Source organism: Gymnoscopelus braueri (genome assembly GCF_963280865.1).
Source record: "Gymnoscopelus braueri genome assembly, chromosome: 19".
In the NCBI taxonomy this organism is placed as follows: domain Eukaryota; kingdom Metazoa; phylum Chordata; class Actinopteri; order Myctophiformes; family Myctophidae; genus Gymnoscopelus; species Gymnoscopelus braueri.
The window spans coordinates 30,521,243-30,545,919 of NC_137621.1; the positions used below are offsets into that span (position 1 = coordinate 30,521,243).

The 24,677-nt window shown below is 42.5% G+C and overlaps 1 protein-coding gene across 1 annotated transcript; it reads right to left on the reverse strand.

Annotated features, from left to right (window-relative positions):
- Positions 1-959: 959 nt before the first annotated feature.
- crip2 (cysteine-rich protein 2) lies at positions 960-24,334 on the reverse strand. Its single transcript, XM_080413750.1, has 8 exons — positions 24,185-24,334; positions 8,959-9,053; positions 5,323-5,380; positions 4,937-5,065; positions 3,758-3,826; positions 3,497-3,591; positions 3,154-3,211; positions 960-2,862 (listed from the first exon to the last, which is right to left on the reverse strand). The coding sequence occupies exons 1-8, from the start codon at positions 24,225-24,227 to the stop codon at positions 2,795-2,797; spliced, it is 615 nt and encodes a 204-aa protein (XP_080269876.1). The 5' UTR covers positions 24,228-24,334; the 3' UTR covers positions 960-2,794.
- Positions 24,335-24,677: the final 343 nt, after the last annotated feature.

Consider the following 24,677-nt stretch of genomic DNA (forward strand, 5'->3'; position numbering starts at 1 on the left):
GTAGTGTTTCCACTGTTTGGAACTGTCCAAATATAGATATTAATGTAAAACCTATAAAAAGCTGTACATCCTTATGGGTCCATTTACTAAAGTGGAACTTAAAGCATATAATACAAAACATTAACCCATACGTCAGCAATGATGTTGTTAATTATAGCAGGTGTGTATATATGTGTGTGCTTACAAGAGCAATGCTGTGGTACCTGTTCAGAGTGAAACTGTTGCATGTTTTCTAACGGTGATGTAAGGCTGAAACTGCAGTAGGTGGCAGGCATTCCTGTGGCTGTCAATCAATGAACCAATGTTTGTATGCATGAGCTTACCTCCCACACCAAGTAGGTGGGAGCGTTCCAATTAGTTGCTCACATCATACACATTTAACCCTTACCTATTAGTTCAAGTCTTAACCAACTCCATAACCATCGTACCATGGGGTAGCCTAGGCCTTAGATTAACAAAGGTTACCATTAAGTACTTTCAACCTGGCATCATTATATAGTAGGTGAAAAAATAAACAATATTTTCCTGCAACACCATCATACAATGACAACTAGAGTAAAAAACCCTGTACAAATAGCTCTTCATTTACAGTGTGTGTATGCTTGGAGTTTCTTTTTAACACACAGCTAAGCCTTAGGCTACACACACACAATTAGACTCCTTACATGGTTCAGAACAATGCATGCCTCTCTTTCTCTGACACCTGTCTAAACTGGGAAGTACACATATTGTGACAGAAGCTGATTCCTCAGGTAATGAGGCAATACATGAGTCGCTCTTATTAAATATATGTCAGTCAGGGTGTGAATACAGGGCCATGGCTGAAGACCAAAGGAGCCCAATGTACAGAAGTCAACAAATTTAACAATTGTTTCTCACTCAAGGTTGACTTTCAAATGCAAATTTTCACATACAGCCAAAACTAACATTTGAATAGCAAATGAAAGCAAACTCACAAATACCACAGAACATGTAGTGTTTATTGCAAGTCCAGAAAAAAACAACAACAGGGGGAACAACATATTTATCCAGGTTAAATAAGACAAATTCAGCGGGTGCTTAAGTGCAGCGTGTCATTTTTGGCCCTGCAAGGTTCAGAGCTCCGCTACATAGAATAGACAAAAAAATAAACACAGTAACAGTCGCAATAATACTAGAATGCACATTCTTACATGAATGACTTGTCTGTAGTGTCTTGCTCATTTGTTTCTACAGGTTAGAAATCCGCTAATGGCAAATCAAAGATACAATACTTTCAAATAGCATGTCGTCATCATAATATCACAAGGAAAAAATAACAGCAGGGTTATTTACTAGAAAATAACCAAAACATTTCAGACTGAATTATACAGTTTATGTTGTCTAGTGTCCCCTCCTTTATAATGTGTCCCATAGGGGAAGTAGTAAAAAGCCTAATGCAATTTTAAAAGGACTTGGATTAAGAAATCAATAAATACCACCCTGTCCCCTGGCACGAGTTAGAACCTATTTTCCACAGCCCCCTTACCCTCCCATATTTTCACCCACAGCCCTTCACTCTTAAAAAGAACATGTCACTTAAAACATGTGCATGTGTGTCTATAGCTTGAGACAAGGCCGGCATGAGTGGCTTTTCAAAACATAAGTTAAAAACACATTGACACGTTGGCTGACATTAACATGACACTGTGCTGAAAAGTAACACACACGCATGCCGTCCCAAACTAGACCCAGAAACATGACAATGATTAAATCCTTTTTAAAGTGTGCCTTCTGCCTGTTCAATTTGTAACAGAACCCCTAAGAAATACGCTGGCCTAAAGCATCAGCTGTGCCATCTTTAGACAATAATCTGAACATCTTTGTAACTGAGCCCCACTTTGTTTTTCTGTCTTCTTCTTCCAAACCCATTTGATCTGGAATGTTGTCATGCGGCCAGACGGTAGATAGTGCAGTCTTCAAACAAAACAAAAAAGAGGAAAGAAAAGAAAAGAAAATGGAAGAAAATCCTTTTCAAATGTATTGGCAACATGCTCCTGAGGAACACTTGTGTGTGCTTCAGCCACCTCTGAGGTGACATTCCTCCGGCTATCAGCACATGAACGTAAATGCACTGCATCATTCACCACCCATAATGCACCACTCCACACCTGAGAATCACTTTCGGTCAGTTAAGTAGATGGTTTTTCACTTTGCATCATATCAAACCCCCCCCCCACTTGCCACACATGCTTTCAATCGCGATGTTACAAGGGTGCTAAAATTGAATATTATAGAGCATTCCTATCTTCTTGCAGCTCTCAAGGTGAAATGTAATATGTGTGGTTGTGGGTGGTGGGGGTGAATAACATGAATCATTAAAGTGAAGCAGGGGAAAGCAGTCATCACACAGAGAGGCCAGTAGTACAGTACATGCAGTAAAACACTAATGAATGAATCACTACCCCAGGTGGGGAGTCTAGACCTGGGAAGCATGTATCGTGAATAAAACCTGATTTATACTCAGTTGCACGCCGGTGTCGCGCACCGAAAATGGCCGATCTACAAGCTCACAACGCGTCACAGCGGGACACGTTTTTGAGCTTGGAAAATCTGCTATTGTTGACGCACAACCAAGTACAAATTAGGCGTAAGGGGGAGGGGGTCAGAGTTGAGGAGAACAGCAGAGGCAGAGGAGAAGATCTAGGTGAGCAACAGGGTTGTGTTTTCAGGTCAGTATATACATTGGGGGAGAGAGAGGGGCTACAAATAATACTGTGGTGGATGGTAGAGAGTGTTGCGGAGCAGAGGAGGGATGAGGCTGGGGACAGGAGGCTCAGGGCTGGGTCACGGCACTGGGCTCCTTGTCATAGATGTAGCTGCCCACGCCGCCAGTGTTCACCCCTGGAAGAGCACAAGACCACACAGGCACAGTGGGTATCACGGGTTGAGATACGGGGTAATGAGAATGCATCAGTTTTGAGCACACGTTAAAATGTTGTGAAAGACTTCCTGACTGCGACAGGATTCTCACAGGACTGTTTCGATGCTGACAAATACATTTTGCAATCTCTCTTCATTGTAATACTTCCTGTGTACAACATGTGCAGCATGGATCCAGTGCTTGAATGTAACAACAATCTGTGTCAAGTGAAGCTGATTTTTGGTGGGTTGATAGCACCCCCTAGCGGTTACCTTTGGGCCCGAACAGAGTGGCGTAGCATGGCTTGTGGCAGTACGGCTGGCCGTCATGCTGTAAGAAAACAAGACAAAGCATGAACACAGTAAGAACAGTCTCATATTCCTGTTCCCCACCGTGTATGTCCTCTCTTCCCTTCCCTACGTACTCTGTTGTTTTTTCTTCCTATAAATCAGTTTGGGCTGTTGTTTGTTTTTTACTTGCCCTTTTCTGTATCATTCTACTTGACCAGTTCATTTACCTTTCCATCCTTTGTTCCCTTAAATTCTGTATTTTTTCCTTCATTATTTGTCTGTCTGTCTGTCTGTCTTCCTCTCTCTCTCACTCCCTCCCCCTTACCTCTGCATGGCTGCCAGCAGACAGGGTCTTGCTGCACCTTTCACAGCGCAGACAGGGACGATGCCAGTCCTTGCCCAGTGATGTCACCTTCTCAGCTGCACACACACACACACACACACACACACACACACACACACACACACACACACACACACACACACACACAGAGAGAAAAGCATCTCAGACACCATGGCAACCAATTCTTTTCGTTTCCAACCCGTTTTATCACTCTGTGTGTAGGCGGTGTCTGGGATTACTTACCAAAGTATACTTTCTTGCTGCATCTGGGACACAGGTTGGCTTCACCAGAGAAAGTGGTGATGCTGCCAGCTGCAAACACATTGCAAACACATTACAGTTTTGTTAACGTCTTAAGCCTGGCTTCCTTAAAATCTTACAAGACTGTGATTCTGTTCATTTCCTCCATGGTATAGTGCTAGTAGGTTGTATAATACTTGTAACTACTGGAATTTAGATTTAAGATATCCAGCCAACTGGAAAAACAATTAAATAATCCAACATTTATAATAAGTGCGATGTTGGTTGCCAAGGTAGATACAGTAATCTTATTCAGTGCCTTTACTCCAACATTTCACTTTGCTTTCATCCCACTTAGTGCTAATGCACGTGGCAGACATGTGATACTGCACTAGCAACTGTAGGTGGTGCCAGAGGACAAAGATTACAGATGACTTTTGGAAATTGCTATTATACTTTATGTAAACTGCACATGGATAGCATCAATAAACAGGAAAACAACATAGAACATAGGACTAAATGGCTAGTTTCTCCTTTAAATAGCACATGCTGACAGAGGATGTGTGTCCCCTGGCCATCGATCAACTGGCCCCTTTCGATGTCCCCAGAGTATTCCTGTATCGAGGTCTTTATCAGAGTCAGCAACAGAAAAGACTGTGTTCACACAAACTTGAATACTACCATGCACACATGTATCACGCACGCACACACGCATGCGCACGCACACACACACACGCAACACAACTGAATGCACATGTATACTTTTGACTTTTATACACAGTAAAACTCTCAGTGTTCATTTATCAATCTCTCAAGACAGGTTTTTTTTGACGATGGGTTCCCAGATTGATCCATTTGCAACTCTGAGAGTGTACAAATCTGGGAAGTGTGATAGCAGATTAGAGTTATGTGATCAAGATTTATGGTATTCCATTCCAATTGGCCACGACTGGCTTCCAAAGCTTGCGGGAGGGTCCTTGGCAGCAATTGTCACAAATCATAAACACAGCGTCTGATCTATCCCAATCACACATTGAGGTACCAGTCTAAACAACACACAACCAAAAGCGATTTCACTTCCGTATTTGTAGACTCTCAGAGTTCAAATAAGGGTATAATGAGGTTTTTACTGTATTTAAACATACATACATACATACATAGAGTACACAAAATGCCATGTACCTTTTGCTGGTGCCTTGGGCACAAAGACTCTCTTCTCCTCAGCCTTGGGTGCCGAGTCCACAGCAGTAGGGTTGTTGTTGTTGACAGGTGCATCATAAACATAGGAGCCCGCCCCTCCAATATTCACACCTGTAAGTGCAACGAGAGAGGGAAATAAAACGGTGTTATTTATGTTAAGTATTACGTTGGGGTGTATTGATTACAACACACTGAACTATTTCATTTACTGTTTGCTTCTCTTCGCAAAATTGTCTGTCCAAGGATAGCAAATCAATTTCTCATTTTCTCACGTAAGTGGTGTGGCTGCGTGAGCCAGTGATACTGTACGTGAGTGACCTATACAGTATGTGTGACAGTGAAGAGTGAAATGAAATTATGTACTATACCTTTTGGTCCAAAGAGGGCAGCATAGCATGGTTTGTGGCAGTAAGGCCTTCCACCATGCTGTGGGATGTTAGAAAAACAACAAGACAGAAGGTAAATATTAAATATTTACAAAAATCACATGGTTATTTACCACAGCTGTGTAATTTCCTGGTAATAACCTGCCTGTAGACAGACAAAACACATGGATGTTACATTATCATGTCACATCAACGCCTTGTGTTCTGTTATCCTGTGGATTTAATTTCTATTTTGGTGTACAGTAAAGTACAGTAGGGAGGAAAGACAGAGCGTGACTTAAAAAGGGGAATTCTACGTTCCTCTGTGATTTCCACCTCAACCTTGTCTGGTGACATTGTCACAAGTTCCCTCAACACATAATAATGACATCAACGGTATCCAGGAAACAGAAGAATTTATTGACGTTGCAACCGTGTGCACACAGACACACACACACATATCCCCGAAAGGAATGTGAGTGTGTGCGTGCACGTCCCTGTGCCTGTGTTTTCAGTCTGGTCTAAGACACGGATGGCCTGCTGCTCCGGCAGGTGCATGCTGGGAAACTGGCGGTCACGTAAGGGCATGCAGTCATCGGGTCAGCGAGGGCAGAACAGGCCTGGTTAGTCATTGGTCCAGATCCCAATGCCCGTAGTTGAGAAGAACCAAGCGGATGGTAGCGATGCCACGGGCACAGCGCCAGTGCCCCAAGTGGCGAGAGGAACAAATTAAAATAAAAACCTGGTGTGAAACAAGGCACGCACACACGTGCATGGCACGCACACACAAACACACACTTGCTGCTCCACCACGTGCCAGCTTTACAATGAGCCCCACAAGCTCTTCTCTTCCCTTGGAACACGGCAAGAAACAGAAAGGCCTGTTCCCTCAATAATGCATTAGCCACAACAGGATGTGCTACTGTTAAAGACACACACACGCGCATACATAAAAACACACATGTGCACACAACTGCACATACACAAAAACACAGACAGACAAGACAGTTAGACATCCTGTGTGACATTTATGAGTTCCGCACAGATTTGGCTGCTAACGTTGTGCCTGGTCCGTGACTATAGCCACTGATGACTTTCTCAGAACCAATCCAACTGACACACACAGGCCCCCATTGTCCAGTGAACCAGTCTGGGTCTGGTACTTTGCACAGCCTTGTGCAGTCGCCCCTGCCTCTGGATCTATTTTATGCCAGTGGCAGGGGGACCCTAAAGATGGATTAACCACCCCCCCCCCCCCCCCCCCCGACTGACCACAGCCCCCTCACTTCCCAGCCTTTCACATCCTACATCCTGACATCTGAGAATGTCCTCTCGCCCTGCCATCCATCTAGGGCTAGTTATCGCTACAATGGTAATAGCATGCTAGATATATTCACAATAGTTAATTACTTTTGTTAGGGATCATCGTTACTTAAGGACTGCGGACTGTGTGTGTGTAATTTGAGTTGGGGACGTTTTTGGCCACTGTGACAACTTAGATTACGAGGGGAATTCTAAATGCAATGAAATATATCAATATATCCTAAATCCTAGTTCAGACCAAAGATTTGTGACCAGATTAAGTAATTTTAAGCCCAATTTATACTTCATCGTACGATGGTGTCGCTCGCCGAAAATAGCCAACCTACTAGTTCACACCGCTTTGTGTTGTGAGCTTGTAGGTCTGTTATTTTCAGCAGACGACACCGTTGTACGACGGAGCATACATTTAAGCATTAGAGAGCAACAGATTGTTCATCTGTGCATCTATCCGTTCATCCATCTTTAACCCCAATACTGCCTGAATTTTCTGGGTCCAGGGCAGGCCCTGTTTAACAGCCCACATTGGGGTGGATTAGTGAAGTCATGATCTTGTAAGCTGTGGACAGTGGAGACTTGTGACCTTCTCCCTGGAAGCTTGGCCATCTGCCATCAAGCCTCCGGGAGCTGCCGTCCTCTGTTTGGCCCACGGATGAGGGGCCACGGCAGGCTTCATCTCCCCTCAAGACTCCCCTTTTAAAAGAGAGCTCTGAGGTCGCCTAACCTTCTGTACACAGGCCCGGGGATAACATCAAACATACCCTCCCGTGACCCAAAAATCCCTTTTACATTCCTGCATTTTATGCAATTATGTCTCCCAAGGCCCCTGAACCTGCCCCCCCTCCCCCCCCCCAACCATGTGCCCCTTGACAATGAAAGGGGCACAAAGTTTCCCGGCTAAAGCCAGGCTCCTGTCATCGTGGCAGTGCCGCCTCAGGCGGGATTTGAATGCATGGAGAGAGGATGGAGGCGAAGAGAGATGAGAGAGCGAGAGAAATAATAAAGCGAGGGACATGATACTGTAGGCTACAAGTTACAGTAATCATATAGAGATTAAACATCAGGACAGCATCCTCTGGGGTCTGCAGGGAAATTGCTTTTGTGTACTATAGACCGAGATCATATCCTTCCTGTGTGAACCGGGGGAAGAGTTCTGCCTCCGACACTGACGTAATCAGAGCAGAGGCTCTAGGGGTCAGCATATTCAGTCATGTCCAGAGAGAGGGACATGGAATTGGTAGCTAGGTCATGACAGGGAAAGGGGGATAAGGATGATAAGTAAGTGGCTGGGTCAAAGCTAGACGTACAGGGAACAGCACTTTGCTACGGCTCACAGTTTGGGGAAAATATGCTGAGGGGTGCTACAGCTGTAATTACATAACAGAGGACAAGAGAACAGACACCAAGTGATCCTGCAGGGCCAGGGAAGTTTAAGTCCCATCCGAGGGATGTTACAGGCTTACAGTAAGGTAGGGGGGGGGGAAGGTTCAATTATAAATAAATGGGCCTATTTTATATTTCATCGCACAACGGCGTCATGTAATAATGGCAATAGTGAGCTTCTCAATGTTTGAAAAGGTTCGCCCCAAAATAGGGACTTCGTAAAGGACTGCCGACTGTGTGCGTGTGTGTGTGTGTGTGTGTGTGTGTGTGTGTGTGTGTGTGTGTGTGTGTGTGTGTGTGTGTGTGTGTGTGTGTGTGTGTGTGTGTGTGTGTGTGTGTGTGTGCGCGTGCGTGCGTGCGTGCGTGCACGTGTCGGTAGGTGTGAGTGATTGATTGCATGTTGTTTTTTTGTATCGTTTCTGATTCCACATGTGTTTTTGCCCCGCTTAACTGTCAATCTCCTGTCATCACGCCCACTCATCACGCCCACTTCATTCCAACCAGTCAGAGCAGACTATCACGCCTTCGCTCCATTATGCTAATCACACTCACTGTTATTTAAACCCTGCTTTAACCTGTGTTGCCCTGTGTCTCTCACTTGTGTGTATTCCTTATAAGCGCATTATAATGTGCTTATGTGTGGATTTTTATACATTTGAAAACTTGTGAAATGGGACATTCTGCATAATGAGTACTTTCTACTTTTGGTACTTTAAGTACATTTTGACGCCAATACTTTTGTACTTTTACTCAAGTAAATTTTGAATTCCGGACTTTTACTTGTAACAGAGTATTTCTACATTGCAGTATTGATACTTTTACTAATGTGAGTACTTTTTCCACCTAGATTTTTAACCTGAACCGGAAAACAAACTACAGTATAGGGTTTTATCCCCTTTTAGGAAGGTCTCTTATGCTAGGGGGCTTCCCACTCACCTCAGCATGGCCCCCTGTAGTCAGAAGCTTGTTGCAGCGGTCGCACTTCAGGCACATCTTGTGCCAGTCTTTGCCCAGTGATGACACCTTCTCAGCTGTACATGAAAGAGAGAAGGGGGAGGGGGAGGATGAGAAAATATTGTGAGTGAAAACAGTCAAAGAAAAGGAGCATTTATACGAGTTACCATCAACAACGGTCTTTATTTATTCACCCATTGTATCGAGCTTTGTGCGGCTTATAATGCCCCGTTCAACATCCCAAAAAGGAGGGGAATTACGTTCCTCATTGCTTCACTATACAGAATAATGATGAGTCTGTTAGCTCGGTGCCACTGCACCATTGAATCCTGGGAACGAAAAAAAATAAGGGAAAAAACGATGCTGTCACACCAAAGACTGATTTAACCCATTAAGACCGGGAACGCATCTGTGTCACTTTAGATTTTTTTGGCTATTCAAAAATAGCAGATATACAAGCTCATAGCGCGGCACCGAGTGCCGCGCTATGAGCTTGTAGATCTGCTATTTTTGAAAAATCGTGAAAATATATTTTTCAGATAAAAAAAAAAAAAACTGTTAGGATTTAGAAAACATTTTTAATCGGCCTCAGGTCTTAATGGGTTAACTGTGGGGGGAGAGGGGGTAAACTGAGTCTGCTTGTGTACCACACAGGATGCCCCGGTGATGTCATCTCAGGGATAGACAGACGGTGGGCATGAGCCCTCGTCCAGCTGGAACGGTGGGGGTTGACTACAGCTAACCCAGATCTCTTTGTGTTAACACCCCATACACACACACACACACACACACACACAACAGCCCGCCCCTATTTTTCCACCCCCTCAAGTCTACCAGGCAGATAGAAGGACTGCTTCCCCTAGACTGGCGAGAGACGGGCCCTAATTATACACTTTCCAATTATAAATCTCACTCAAGCTTCCACACAATGGGGCCCCGTGGAGTCGTGCGGGGCCCCTTCTCAACAGTAGAGGAAACACGTTCCTTATCACATCACGGCACAAACAGCCGGACACCGGGGTCTGTTTCCTACGCCTCCCTCTGTCTGACCCCCCCAACAACACACACATATGCACACAAGACACGGACATGCACACACAATCGGACTAAGCGCAAAACACTTTGCGTGCAGCTGTGCACTCTTCTAAACGTGACGCAACACACAGATGGACACAAACATGCACACGCGCGCACACACACCTACAGTATTCCCCACCATTCAGCCCCCAATCCCCCATACAAGGACCATTGTTTCAGATAAGCCGTATACTCCCTACGGGGGTCTGTGTTTACTCGACCCATCAGTCTCACTGTCAGTTTTCACTGTCAAATGAGACAAACGGCCAACAACAAGGCAACAAGAGAAGAGCTCCAGTAGCGAAGAGGCGCGACCTCCCAGCAAGACACAAAAGAACACAGGAATGCTGACTAGCACAGAGCAGAACCCTGAAGAAGATATTAAATGAATCCTCCTCGGGGACTCTTTTACTGTTGAATAAGAAGACCATCATAAGTCATATGCCAAATCATTGATTTCCAGTTAAATTGGATGGACAGCCGCAAACCCACCAGGAACTTCTCGACAGTGTTTAAGGAAGTGTGTGTGTGTGTGTGTGTGTGTGTGTGTGTATGTGTATGTGTATGTGTATGTGTATGTGTGTACTGGATGGAGTGTGATTGACTTCCTCTTAAATCAGAAGATAGCCACAAACCTCAAGGCACCTCTAGACAGTGTTTAGAGTACTGTTCATGAATGCTATACATCTACCCACAAACACACATAGTGTGTGTGTGTGTGTGTGTGTGTGTGTGTGTGTGTGTGTGTGTGTGTGTGTGTGTGTGTGTGTGTGTGTGTGTGTGTGTGTGTGTGTGTGTGTGTGTGTGTTCGCACAATATCATTGCGTGTGTTCGTGATTTATTTCCCCTTACACTGGAGGATAACCACAAACCACAGGACACCTCCTGAGTGTTGAAAAGGAAGCACATGAATAGGACTAGAGAAATGGGCTCCATGTGTGTGTGTGTGTGTGTCTGTGTGCGCGCGCACCCAAGCACATGGAGGTGATAAAGTGAGCTGTTTAACAGTTCCCTGATTTTAAAGGGCAGTTGTTATTGTAAGAGCGGGGCGATGTTGTTAGAAGGGTGTCTGTCTGTATTATGGGGAGGTGTTAGTTATAATGTGTGTGTGTGTGTGTGTGTGTGTGTGTGTGTGTGCCCAGCTCTTTAACCCCACCCCCACAACTGCTAGTATTCCAGTCACAATTTCTTGAATAATACTTGCCACTTGTGCGTTACATTGTAACCCCATCAAACCTTGCTCGCACATCCTCCACATATGGTGATCTCTGACTTACTCCTTTAGCTGGTGTAGTGGTAAATCTGACAAGTTTGGCGCCAACTCCTCAGTGTGTAGAAGACAAATGGGTTCTGCACCCTAATAATATATTGGGGCTTGTCTTCTCTGTCGTGGGCAGAGAATTACATGACCACAGCCCCTGTGTGTGTAATGTACTTCTCCAGTGAGCTCATGTACAGTAATGATCTTCTAATTTAAAAATACTGTACTAACAAAACAAAACTGCAAAGCCTACAGGAAGACACTGAAACCAACACACATATAAAGTCTCCTGTGACTTCACACACTTTTAAAAACAAACCGTGACAGTAAATCACTGGAGACATAACAGGTATAACAACAAACTCATGCCAAGTGTAAAAGGCACAGAGCATGCACCTTGAATGATCTGCTGTGAATCAGAACCTCATTCCGTGTGTGATTTTGGCCAATGGAGACAGATCACACATCACTTTTTGAGATGGACTGCTTCCAGAAAAGCCTGGTTATTTTTGAACAGTGAAACAAAGTCATCCATAACACCCTATGAGAGGAGTTCAGGCTAGCCAAAGTGGTAGCATCTTTTAAAGCTCTACTTAGTACGCTATGTACAAGAAAGCCTTTTTATAGCAATCCATTTACTTTGTTCACCATTATATCTAATTCATTTTCTCTTGCTTATTCTACGGTTTCCTTTAATTCTTCATAATTCTTCGTATGTTTAATGTACTGTATTATAAAACGTGTATTATAGACAGCACTGTGTAACTGTCATTTTGAAACGCAAAGCTGTATTACAGTTTATTATATAAGAATAATTTAACATTCCCAAAGTCCTTAAACTAGGATATACGTATGTGGACAGGACACAAATCAAACTACAGCATGCCCCGACTAATAATGAAAGACGTAGACGACCACCATTTCTCCTGCTTGGTTATGGCAACAAGGTGAGGGTAAATGCACACTTGTGTCAACAAATTATCTGTCCGCGGGGGAGATTCTCTGAATATTCACTTTTAACACCGTCAACACTGCTGAGGCCAATTACTTTTCTCTACCATCAACATCAACACAGTCTGATTCAGGATTTCCCTTCTTAGCCGACTCAGTGCATTTGCCTTGGAATCTGCCTGTGTTTACCCACTGTATATAGGCACCGATACGACTATGTGTTGATGCAAGGCGGCAAGAGTGTTAAGCCTGCTTCCTGTTTATCTCCACAGTAGAATTAGCCTACAAGATCTGAATCATTAAATTAATTTAACCCAATTCTCAGTCCAGTACATTTTGCTAGATTTAGGTCCTTCCAGAAACCGTTCATAATTGAAGCCTTTGCATTAATAAACACCTCCAAATCCACTTCCAAATTAGTATTAAAGTATTAATGACACTGCTCAAAACCTCAAAATTAAACAATTTCTGCAACTGAAGAAGACTTTAATTGTGTGATTTTAGGATTTTGTCCAATCTGTATGGTAGAGTATTAGAGTATTAGTGTCAAAGGTCATGTCTCACTAAGACAGGATCTGACACAGATTTTGACCTGAAGGTCAAGATTCAATTTATCCCCTGAGCAAGCAGGCAGGCTCTATTAGTTCAATGATAAAACTAATTCTGCACTTGCTCAGGAAATCGGGTTAAAATCCGGGGTAGAAGAGGAAAGTTACATAGTGCAGCTTTAATCTAGCTAAAAGCATCAGCTTTAGCCGCCTGCCTTACATGTTAAATCTGAATTGAGTGCAGTGTGTTATCCCTTTGATAACAATAAGCACTGCCGTCCTCTTGAACATCACTGACAGATGATGATGATGATGATGATGGTGCTGCTCAATATTAAATATAAAATCTAATAAAAAAATATATATATATATAAATCGTCTCTGTCTGGTGGAAACCTCATATATCCAAAACAGACTTTTCAGGATTCAAATTCAAAAATGGCAAAAGTAGCAGATCGACAAGCTCAAAACGCGTCGCTTTGCGCCGCCTTTCGAGTTTGTAGATCTGCTACTTTCGATGCTTTTGCGTGACGCTGTAGTGTGATCAAGTAGGGCGGTTATTTACGAAAAACACAAAAAGTAAAAATATGGAGATAAGAGGTTTATGCCCGACAGCAACGAAATGAAAGCAGCCGCATTAGCAGTCAGAGGTCAGACCAATAACCATACTGTCGCTGTCACGCGGAAATCTCCATATTTCATCTTTTCATGTTTTTTTTTCATGCTTAATGCGATTAGTCATCCTTTAACCACTTAAGCCCTATGTTATACTTTGTGGTATGACCGTGTCACGCACAAGTAGCAAAAATAGTGTGTGTGTTTTTTTTTAAATTCTTAAAAAAAATGTTGAAACATTTTGAAACATTTCACTTATAACAACATGCCCAAAAAAGGGACGACGAAAGTATTAACCACTACTTGTGACAAAATAATGACATTAGTTTTTCCCATTTTCCCAGAAAAGTAACAATTTTGGACATATAAGGTTTCCACCCATCAGCGACAATATGATACCTGCACAGCTGTAATCTGCTTAGCCATGTTTGAAAGCTCCTGAGCTAAGCTCTTCCATCTGTGGCTTTCTCCTCTGTGTTGTCAATATGGTTTTATCACCGAGGTACTGTAGCTTATCAATTCTCACAGTGTGTTCAGTAACCCGATTTAACCCCACAGTGTCAATAGAAATGACCTGATTTGACCTGCATGACCTGAATGACCTGCAATTTGATGCAAGTTGAGATGAGTCAAAAGTGTTATTTATCAACAATATACAGTACTACTCACACAGTGAGGGAGGAAATATATGATAATGGCATGCTTAATAAACAGCCTATGTAGTCCCAAGTTACATTAATTGTTGTGATATTCAGACACGGTTGAGTCTCAACCTTGACATAGTTACAGTAACAGCCAAAAGCCAGATATAGCCCTAATCAGTAGGCTAGATTTTCCATTATCGGGTGAGATGATGGTTGTAGAAAATCCTGGCACTAGAAACAATTAGATCACAGCTGTGGCAGCTGCATTCTACTTGTTATTGATGATGGCTCAGGACGGCTGAATGATTTGGGAAAAATGACGAACTGTGATTTTTCAGAACAATTACATTTTCAAATGTATTTACTGTTTACAGTATAACTACAACAACATTAGATACTGTCTGTCAACATAAAAGGACCATACCAGTGTTATTTCATGTTCAGCCCATTAGCTAAATTTAGCCCACTAGAGGTTCGGGCCACTACGCGGCCCTCACATCTACAGTTCGGGCCGCTACACGGTCCTCACACCTACGTCGCACTGCTGAGCCGACTGATATAGCAGATCTCTGTATCTGTCAGTCCTTGTCCCTTTTATGCCCATACACTAGAATACGTTTAGACCACCCTCTTGGCTATGCAATTAATTGCAGCCTCTGCGATTTGGATATCGCATTGCGATTTTGATTATTTTTCGATAAACCTTTCAGCTCTAGAGTCTAGGCTGTTGGACAATATTCAATAATACCTGCATTTAGCATCAACTGAGGCCAGAGTTAGCTCTGGCCTTACGTCACAAAAAATCCTGCTACATTCTCCCACGGAGAGAAACATTGACAGCAGCTAACCTTCTGTTCCTCGGAAAATTGGAGTCATAAGGCGTTTGATGGAATCAACCTTTACAGAGCGCAAATTCAACAGATGAACATCAAATAGATATGGGTCCTTTGAAAATCGGCCAGGGCCTATATGAGATTAGCCATGAGATATTGCACGACGTAAGTGTTCCCACTCTGCCTGTAATGATAGCACAGCATCAGAAAAATATCAATCAAGGCCATAATCAGATCAGACGTTTTGTTTGTTCTACAGTATTACATGATGCACTGATACTTAGAGGGGAGGTATCCTGTTCAGAATGACGGCAATTATGAAGAGTGCATGTTGGGAAGAGATGTTGTTCTTTTTGCCAGGGAGAACTCGAGAGTTCACTGCAAGGTGAAATATCCACTGCTTGACAACACCTTATTTTTCAATGTGATACATGCATGGCACATTCTTTTATTTTAATGAAAAGTAAGTTACTGTAAGTGACCTGTTGACATATTTAACCTATTGCAGGCTTTAATATCTTTGACACCACTATGTTTTCGGTGCAAAATGATGAACCTCAACATTAGCCTATACTATAGTATAGCATATGAACCTTTCAGCTACAGTATCAGAACAGGACTCAGGGCTGATGCTGTAAAAACACTGTAATTGGATGAGTGTATTAGCCAGCGGAACTTGTAATTTAACAAGAGGGTCTAAGGGGGGTTAGTTAATGGCCCATTTCTCCAAACACCTTAATTACAGTCTCTTAATTATCATCAGATACAGGGGCTTCTGTACCCGAATACCATAGATCACAGTGGACGTGATTTTTCCCCAAGGTGGGAGGTATGAGGGGGGGGGGGGGAGGTTCTCACCCAACTTGTATAAAGCATGAACAGTAGAAGATCTGAACTAGGTTGAGAAGTAGGCCACTGAAGCTGCTTAATTCTAAGAATTTGTTTTAACTTGCTTGAGAACCAGATGGGTGGGATTGGGATAAATTGGAAAATCACAGGACATTGACTAACAGCTACTTTCCTGTGATCCTTTACACATTCTGGCACTCACTTCTTCATCTTACAGAAAACCCAACCTCTGTGCTACTCCAAAGCTAATTAAAACAAACGCTACAAATTGTTTGCAAATACTCACTGATCACTGATCGTGACAGATGAATAACCACCGAGCCCTGGAAAAACATTTACACAGCTGAACTTCCCAGCATGCACTTCTGTGGGCAATGGTCGCCAGGGGCCGAGGCTCTGAGAGACCTCATACTGAATGAGTGCTCTCTTATCGCTCCATAATTCGATTAGACGATGAAGTGTAGGGAAATCCAATGCATGCCATTCAACAATGAGGACAATGTGCTGCATGGCACGCTACGCTACGCCAGCTCATCTCTGTAACCATTACTCACAGTGGCCCGGTTATCGACGGGGGTTGAATCAATCTAGGAAGCACTGAATGGGCTAATGTTTCTGGATGTCAGGATGACTGTATTAAATGGCTACAGAAATGTGACACACACTACTCAACTTATGGGAGGGAATACCAGCCCTCTTGCATTATCACGAGCGACAAATCTGATATTGTATTTATTCGCAGCTAAATAATCTACATCATTACGTGGGTCGATATTGAAAAGGCATTATCTATTACAGGGCTTTGCCAAAGATGGAAGGGTGGACATTATAGAGTGTTAAATAGATAGAGCCTACTTGTTCATTACGTAATTCTTAGTGTTGCTTTGTCAGTGGACTGGAATAAAATGTGTTCTAGCCTAAGTTACATGGACCCATCTGCATGGACACGAGTGCTTCATACTGCAATACACTCTCTCTTCCTGTTCCAACCCCCATCCTCATTCTCTCCCCCTCCATCTAGTCCTCTATCAACGCCAGCTGAGTCCACGCAGGAACTTCTTGTTTTTTCACAATAATGTGATAACTAGGCTTGCATGATGTCCCATCTAACACACCTGACTCCTCCTGAAGGCTCCAAAGTCTGAACAGGGGCCACACATGGACGGTACAAAAACACTGCAGAGGTACTGTACACTCAGACAGCCAAAACATAATAGGGAGAAAATGTATGTTGAATATACTGGATCAATATATTTGTGACAAAACAGGAAATAGAATATATTGGGTTATTAATTAGGATTAATTGGCATCATATACAATAATATATATATATATTCTTTTTAAATTAAGCATTGGCTAACAATTAGCACACAAGCCACACTAGTGACAGGAAAGAAATAACAATCAGATTAAAATCTCAGTTTACAGATGGATGTTGATTACGGCATATTGGTGGAGGCATAGTATTTTGTAAAATATGAAATATTGGAAGCAAACGTCAAATATACCTAGTGCATTAAAGTGTTTGTCAGGTTCGAGTGCAATATATAAAGTGGCGATAAATATGTGTTCTGTAGTGACAGGAAGGAAAAAACATGCAGCCTGTGTTTCCTTCAATGCATCCTCCCTCCATTCAGCCTTGTGGAATTCGAACACCCTCAAGAACATGTGACATTGTTACTTTGGGTTAAAGACAATGGCTATTCAAGTCTCCAAGGTTTACTCTGGCATGCAATGTTAACCAGTGGGGGGCAGTGTATACATCCGCCACATTCCATGACATCACACGGCTAAAGGTAGCTTTGCTATTGTGCTGCACACTTGGATGATCAATAATGTTTTTCAGCGTGGCTCTACAAGAGGCTAGCCGTGTGTGCATGTGTGTGTGCGTGTGCGTGTCTGTCTGTGTCTTAATCTTGCAAACTGCTGGACGGATTAGAGTCAAACTTTGTGTGCGGATGATTCAACAACACTCACAATTAAGCTGATTCTTAAGTAAATTCTCTGTTTGACTTGAATGGAAGTGATAGCTAAGCTGACAGCAATAGCTGAACATTAAGATGAATTTGATGAGACTTTGACTTTGTGTTCAGTAAGAGTTCCTTAGTTCTAATGGTGGCTTCGTCAGATGAGGGACTGATAATAGGGCTTCTGGTCTGGAACATATGTGTCTGGATCCCACTTCACTTAACAGTCTAAAATTAGAATTTTAGGTCTCTTGTCTTAATCTTGTTCTTCAGGTCTCCAAAAAGCTCACTTTAAAAAAGCTCACCTACAAGTGGTACCTTGATGATCTGTGCTAATGCAGAATCATCTTATTTTAATAAGCCAAGAGTACTATTTATTATGACAAATCCCATGATGAAAAGGAACAGACTACAATTTTAAATATCAAGACTTATGAGTTGGTTCTCCGTGGCTGATGCAACCCTGGAGCAAAACTTGGCACTGGAGGTCGTCTGTCGCCTCAGTCAAGGCGAGGTTTCCTCTCCAGTCTCTCTCCCTCCCTAATTCTCTCTCTCTCTGTGAATAAAGAGGCTGACCTCGTGAATCCTGCTGGCTGACGTAAATGAGCTGTAGTTAACTCACATCCTGTCTGTGTTGGTCAGAAGAGCTGCGGGGCAAAGCACCGTTTCACAGTCCTGCCTTGATGGCTTGTTGTTCACCCTCCCTCAGCCCCCAGGCCTTTTCTCCCCAACACAGCATCTCATCTCTAAACTGGCCAGGACATTGTGTCCCTGGCTAAGGGGGGTACAAATAGGTCTGTCCTGCATGACCGGCCTACAGAGTACTAGGCATGCATTCTGGGGAGTGGGCCAATGAAAGTGACATGCGGTGCAAACACAGTTATAAATCTAGGTTATATGGTCATTGGATGAATTTGATGTTATCTAAAATAGTCACTTTTGCACCATGATCTTGTGACTGAGTCAGAACAGAACAGACAGTAGGGCAACTGTTTTGAAAGAAGTCACTTTGGTCTTTTAAATTAATAAAGTTGACCATGTCTGCAGTCACCATGTCTAAGAATATGCTACACTAGAATAATTCCTTTGTAGGCATGGCCAATTTTCAAATGCTTCACGGTTCGGGTTCGTGTATGACTTTAATGTGATCAGACGGTTGGAAGCCAAATCAGTTCCTCTATCCCACGGCAGTTACATAAGAGGTTGCACTGCTGCAAGGTGGATCACCGCGCTTCACCTGTGCAGCCTGTCTTTCAGCACCTGGTTTAATGCCATCCCCATTAGCGGATCATTCGTGTCTCAAAAAAAAGGCAGAGGGGTGGAAAAAAGGACCCTCATTCACTGGTCTCACAGTGGCAGGTTATGCAACGGCACAGAGGAGGAGGCACCGACTCAAGAAGTGACGTTACATAACAGACAAGGCGCATTCAGGATGCCCGAGGGGCAGCCAAATGGAAAGCAGTATCCAGACTAGGAAGAAAACGATATTGTGTGGACGTTTGGGACAGAGGGAGGAGGATGAAAAGAGTGTGTGGGAAATGGAGCGCTCCTCCGCACCGTCAGGGAATGGTTGAGAGGACCAAGGTATTCTGCCCGTCCTCTGAAAGGGCAAATGAGCGCGCGGAGACAGAGGGTGCCTTGTGTGAATAGAGATGTCGTTTCTCATTATAATGCATGAAGAACTTTGAGAGTCTCTGCAAAACCATAAAGGCACCCCCCCCCCCCCCCCCATCACCACCACCACCACTGCCCTGTTCTCTTCCCTGTACTTAAACTCATAAGAGGAATTCTGGGCCTGAGGCAAGACCAACAGATTGAAGAAGAGGAGTGGGGGGGTGCAGAGAAAGTGACAGAGAGAAACCTATTGAGAGAGAGTGAGAAGTGAGAGGCATTGAAAGTCACTGAGAGAGTAAAAGACTATCAACAGGAAGCCATTCCTTCCCCCATCCCATTAATTCCTTGTTTGCTCATTGCACAAAGAGCCACTGCTTTGTTTTGCCATGCGTGAGAGCCAGACAGTGCTATATTGGGCCACTTTTCAACCCAAATTCAGGTTTTGTTTGGTTGAGCCATGCTGTGAATGTGATGGGCTGCTGCTATACTCTTACGCGTGTGTGCTCTCTCACATGCCATCAGTTATCTGGGTCTGTGACCTAGTAGTCACGTGTCAGTCGATAGTTCCCAGTGCATTTCCGATATCTGCAGAGAAGTGGGAAGGACATGATGTGTAGCCACAATGTGCACTCTGGGGAACTGAAGTTCAACCCTCAATACTGAAAAAGCAATTCCTCCAAAAACCCTAGAGATGTTGTTTAGCATTCTTTTAATGCCAGTGCTAAAGCCTGGGTTTCTTTTTTTGGTTTTTTAGGGGGGTGGTTTCTTTTGCAGAAAATAAATCTGTGAGGATTTTGCGGGTGAAAACATTCCTTGACGTTGGTCATGCGTGATTGAAAAGCTGCGAGAGCAGCTGTGAGGGAGGAACGGCAGTTTGATCCCACAGTCAACATTTTGCCTTTTAGTGGCCATGAAAGTAAGTCATCTGCCAGCAGCTGCCAAATAAAAGCGACTAACGGAAAATAATAAAACAGTTCCTTAAAACCTAAAACAATTTCCATCCTAGACGGTGGCTCACCGCTGCCGTTTGAAATGACGCTTTTGTAGTAAGCTGCGGGGTGGAGTAAAACGCCTCACCCTTTAATTCCAGTATTGGCCAATGCCAGCTGGTCGGGCCAGGTGCGTATTCTGTGGGGCGGGCCTTTCGCCGCTCTATATAGCACAGCATGAGTGCATGAGTGCTTTTTTAAATTTTCTCAACAAGGAAAGGGACAATTTTATTCCTGTATACAGCGGAGGAATAAGACAATTAAGCCAATCAGAAACACACGTCTTAGTTCTAGATCAAAAGATAATTTTACAACATCAATCCTTGAATCCCGACTTCCACCATTCCAAATCCACAGACGGAACATCAACGCCTCACAGGACAAGCCTCACTTGCCTCCGTCTCCCTCTCTCTTCCTCTGGTCTCAGGAAAGGAAAAGTGAGACGTAGCGTAGGAGATTTGTGTGGAGCTGGGAGCTGGTGAGCTGCTTCCACAGTAGCATTCTGGAATTCCTCAGTGACATCATGTTGATGATGTTCTAAGCTGTGGGCAGCAGAAATGTCCAAACGTCCAAATGACTCCCTCCCCGACCCCACCCATGCCTCATCGTAGCCACACCCTCCGTTTGCGATGACTGAAACCTTAATAACACAGCCTTTTTAACTCTCTTCCCCGTGTCTCTGTCACTCTCATCCTCCCTATACTCTCTGACGTCTATAAGGATAATTCTACGCTGGGCCAGCCAGCATCAACCCTGCTGCTCAAGTGTCGACTCAGCCCAGGGCATGTTCCGCCCCAACACATTTTACACCCTAACCAGCCCCTGTAAAAATAACTTCCAATGAAAGATCGTATTATGTTATATAAAAGAAAGGAGGGAGAAAAAAAAAGCAGAGGAGTTATGACTCACTTGCTGGTTCATTGCTGTGAATTAAGGCTATAATCTGTATGTTTTATGTCCTCTCCCGACGGAGAGAGGTAATTGCAACTGTAAAACCTAGGCCTGTCACAATTATCACATAATCGTCTAATCGCAATTATTCTATATAATCGCAATTATTTTTGCATAATCGTCATAATCAATTCCATGTTAAACAATGTCATATATTTTCAGAAAATGTCAAAAATAGTGGATCTATAAGCTCAAAACGCGCCGCGACGCGTTTTGAGCTTATAGATCTGCTATTTCCCCTATTATTTATTTATTTTTAAGTATAGCTAAAAGCCAAACAGAAATGACATTTTTATCCATTAATTTTCAACGGCAGAAACACAATTAAATCGTTAATCGCAATTATTTGAGGGATAATTAATCGTCAACTTAAATTTGTCATCGTAACAGCCCTAAAACCTGGACTAAACATCTACCGCTTAGGCAAAAGAGAATCTGCCGCGACAAGGGAGATATTATGCTTATGAACTCCAGGCAGGGCTACTTGTCAAACAGGGACTACATTTCTCAATGCAAGAGTAGGTAGACCACCTCCAACTACTGCGGATAAATCCTACTTTCCCTGAACATTATTATAGCCCAGTGACTTGCAGTGGTGTAAAGTAACTAAGTACACATACTCAAGTACTGTACTTAAGTACAATTTTGAGGTATTTTTACTTTACTGGAGTATTTCCGATTTTCAGTACTTTTACTCCATTACATCGCAAAGGCAAATATTGTACTTTTACTCCACTACAATTATTTGAAAACGACTTTACTTTACTTTGTAGATTTTAGTTATAATAAAAAAAAAACACAACCAGTTCAGCCCCTTTTCTCTAAGGATTGGAACGAGGCTACTTCAGCCCTATATATATTTCAGCCATTTGAAAATAGCAGATCTACAAGCTGATGCATTGTGAGCTTGTAGATCGGCTATTTTCAATTATTATATACATTTTGTACCTCTGAAATGGGACATTCTGCACAAAGAGCACTTTAACTTTTAGTACTTTAAGTATATTTTGATGCCGATACTTTAGTAATTTTACTCAAGTACATTTTGAATACGGGACTTCTACTTGTAACTGAGTATATCTACATTGCAGTATTGATACTTTTACTTAAATAAAGAAATGTAGTACTTCTTCCACCACAGTGACTAGTGGGACCCACTGGATGAGCAGCATCTGTGATGTGCACTCTCTGTCGTTGCCTGTTATGTAATAAAGCTTCCCATCCACTCTCTCATAATTGATTTTGACCCCATGACAGCTCGCTGTGCCATGAACTGTACGGATGGATGACCGTTGCTGGAAATAATTAATTGTTTTTGATTACGCGTTCAGGGCATAAACATAAACATAGCTGATTGGTCAGGGTTCAACGGGGTTACCATTTCCTTAAATGAAATAAATACATACTACTCAAGAAAATGTTTTTTTTTAAAGAAGAGCATATGAACACACTTGAGAAAATTAGGATGAAAGAAGAGATTTCTAATTACTTTAACTGAACATGCTACAGAATTGATCTACTATGATCTCTGTCTCACACTATTCAATTAATGTGTTTTTGCGGCGCCGCATTAGACCTTTATTACCATAAACATGACGAGTGGGAAGTTGTATTCCCACTGACACAGATAAGAGCATAACACCGTTACCATGCTCATCTATGAGTGGGCACATTCAGCATATGGTATAATTGCACTCTTGGCAAGGGTAGCCACTACCCAGCAACTCCCAGTGCCAACTGTCATACTTGTGAATATGCCAAAAACAACAAATTAACTATGGCATATACCCCACCCCTCCCACCCCCACTAAATAAAGAAACAAATCTAAGAAGCCTTTTGGGGTTGGGGAATTTAGCCCCTTATATATCTATGTTTACATTGAGCCAGCTCAACTATCCAGAGAGGCTGTCTCTGTGAATCATTGACATTGAAAGGTTTTGGGTTCATTCACTCTTGTTCTAAAATAATCAGTGGTGTAAAGTAACTGAGGACATTTACTCAAGTAGATTTTTTTTATTTCTTTTTTTTAACTTTACTGGAGTATTTCCAAATTTCTGTACTTTTACTTCTACTCCACTACATCTCAGAGGCAAATATTGTACTTTTTATTCCACTACAATTATTTGAAAACTTTAGTTACTAGTTACTTTGTAAATTTTCAATATCCACTTTAGCTCTATATATATTTTCGGCCATTTAAATTGCCGATCTACAAGCTCACAATGCTAAGCATTGTGAGCTTGTAGATCTGCTATTTTTAAAAAAAAGTATAGCTACATTTTAAAACTTGAAATGGGACATTCATTCTGCATAATGAGTACTTTATACTTTTGGTACTACTTCAAGTACATTTTGATAACCAATACTTTTGTACTTTTACTCAAGTAAAATGTTCAATTCCAGACTTTTACTTGTAACAGAGTATTTCTATATTGCAGTAATGATACTTTTACTTAAGTACAAAATGTGAGTACTTTTTCCACCACTGAAAATAATAAATAATCCAAGGAATGCTGCAAACGATATTTCTGTACATTCTCTTAAAGTGAATGTGGCATGGGATTGGTTACACATTCACCCCACCATTTGTCACATAGACGGATCATTTAGCTTGATGCATTAAATATTAGGATGTTATTATTATGACACAGAGACAGTCAGACAAGGTATGCAACGAGAAGAGTCATTCATTCTGTGAAAACCACCACAAACTTGCAGCACAATCCTAGATGCCGTTAATAACAACAAATAACAAGTTAATATTTTAAACAATAAAGGCAAATATCTAAAATATCCTAGACATTCATGTCATTCATTGTCCACAACAAGTGACGTCTTGCTACTCAAACAGAATCAGATCAGTCATTTCAGTGCTCTAGTCTAGTGAAAGTGGACAACCATCACTTACCGAAATACACCGTCTTCTCACACTTGGGACACTTGGAAGCCATGTTGCAATGTTTTGGTCGAATGAAGCGAGTGAGCTGTTTTGTTTACTAGTGTAGCAGCTTCCACGAGGCTGAGTCTCTCTCTATTTCTTTCTCTCTCTCTCTCTCTGAGCAAGTGCTCTCTGTGTGCCCCAGTTCACAGGAGCGGGGAAGCATCTCCTTCAGATCAGCTCATTTGCATAGTCCCTCCCCGCCACGCTGCCGGCTCGGTAGACATCCCATAGTCCGTGAGGATGAACCCGACAGACAGCTGCTCTGTGATTGGTTAGTATATAGCCCAAACAGTGAGTCGGGACCACAGTCTGTGGTCGGGACCTATTTATGGGTCAAGGATCCATTTTCGTGATTAATTATTATTATTTTTAAAAGATTTTCAAAAATGATTTCATGAATAAAATAAAACAAATAATCAAAGAAATGCTCTAAATTAGAAAACAAATGTTTAAGAAGTAC

Coding starts and splice junctions, on each gene's coding strand:
- crip2 (XM_080413750.1), bottom strand. CDS start 24,227: ATGGCTTCCAAGTGTCCCAAGTGTGAGAAGACGGTGTATTTCG. Junction 5,381..8,958: donor CTACAGGGGGCCATGCTGAG/GTGAGTGGGAAG, acceptor AACATCCCACAG/CATGGTGGAAGGCCTTACTG. Junction 2,863..3,153: donor CACTCTGTTCGGGCCCAAAG/GTAACCGCTAGG, acceptor GTGCTCTTCCAG/GGGTGAACACTGGCGGCGTG.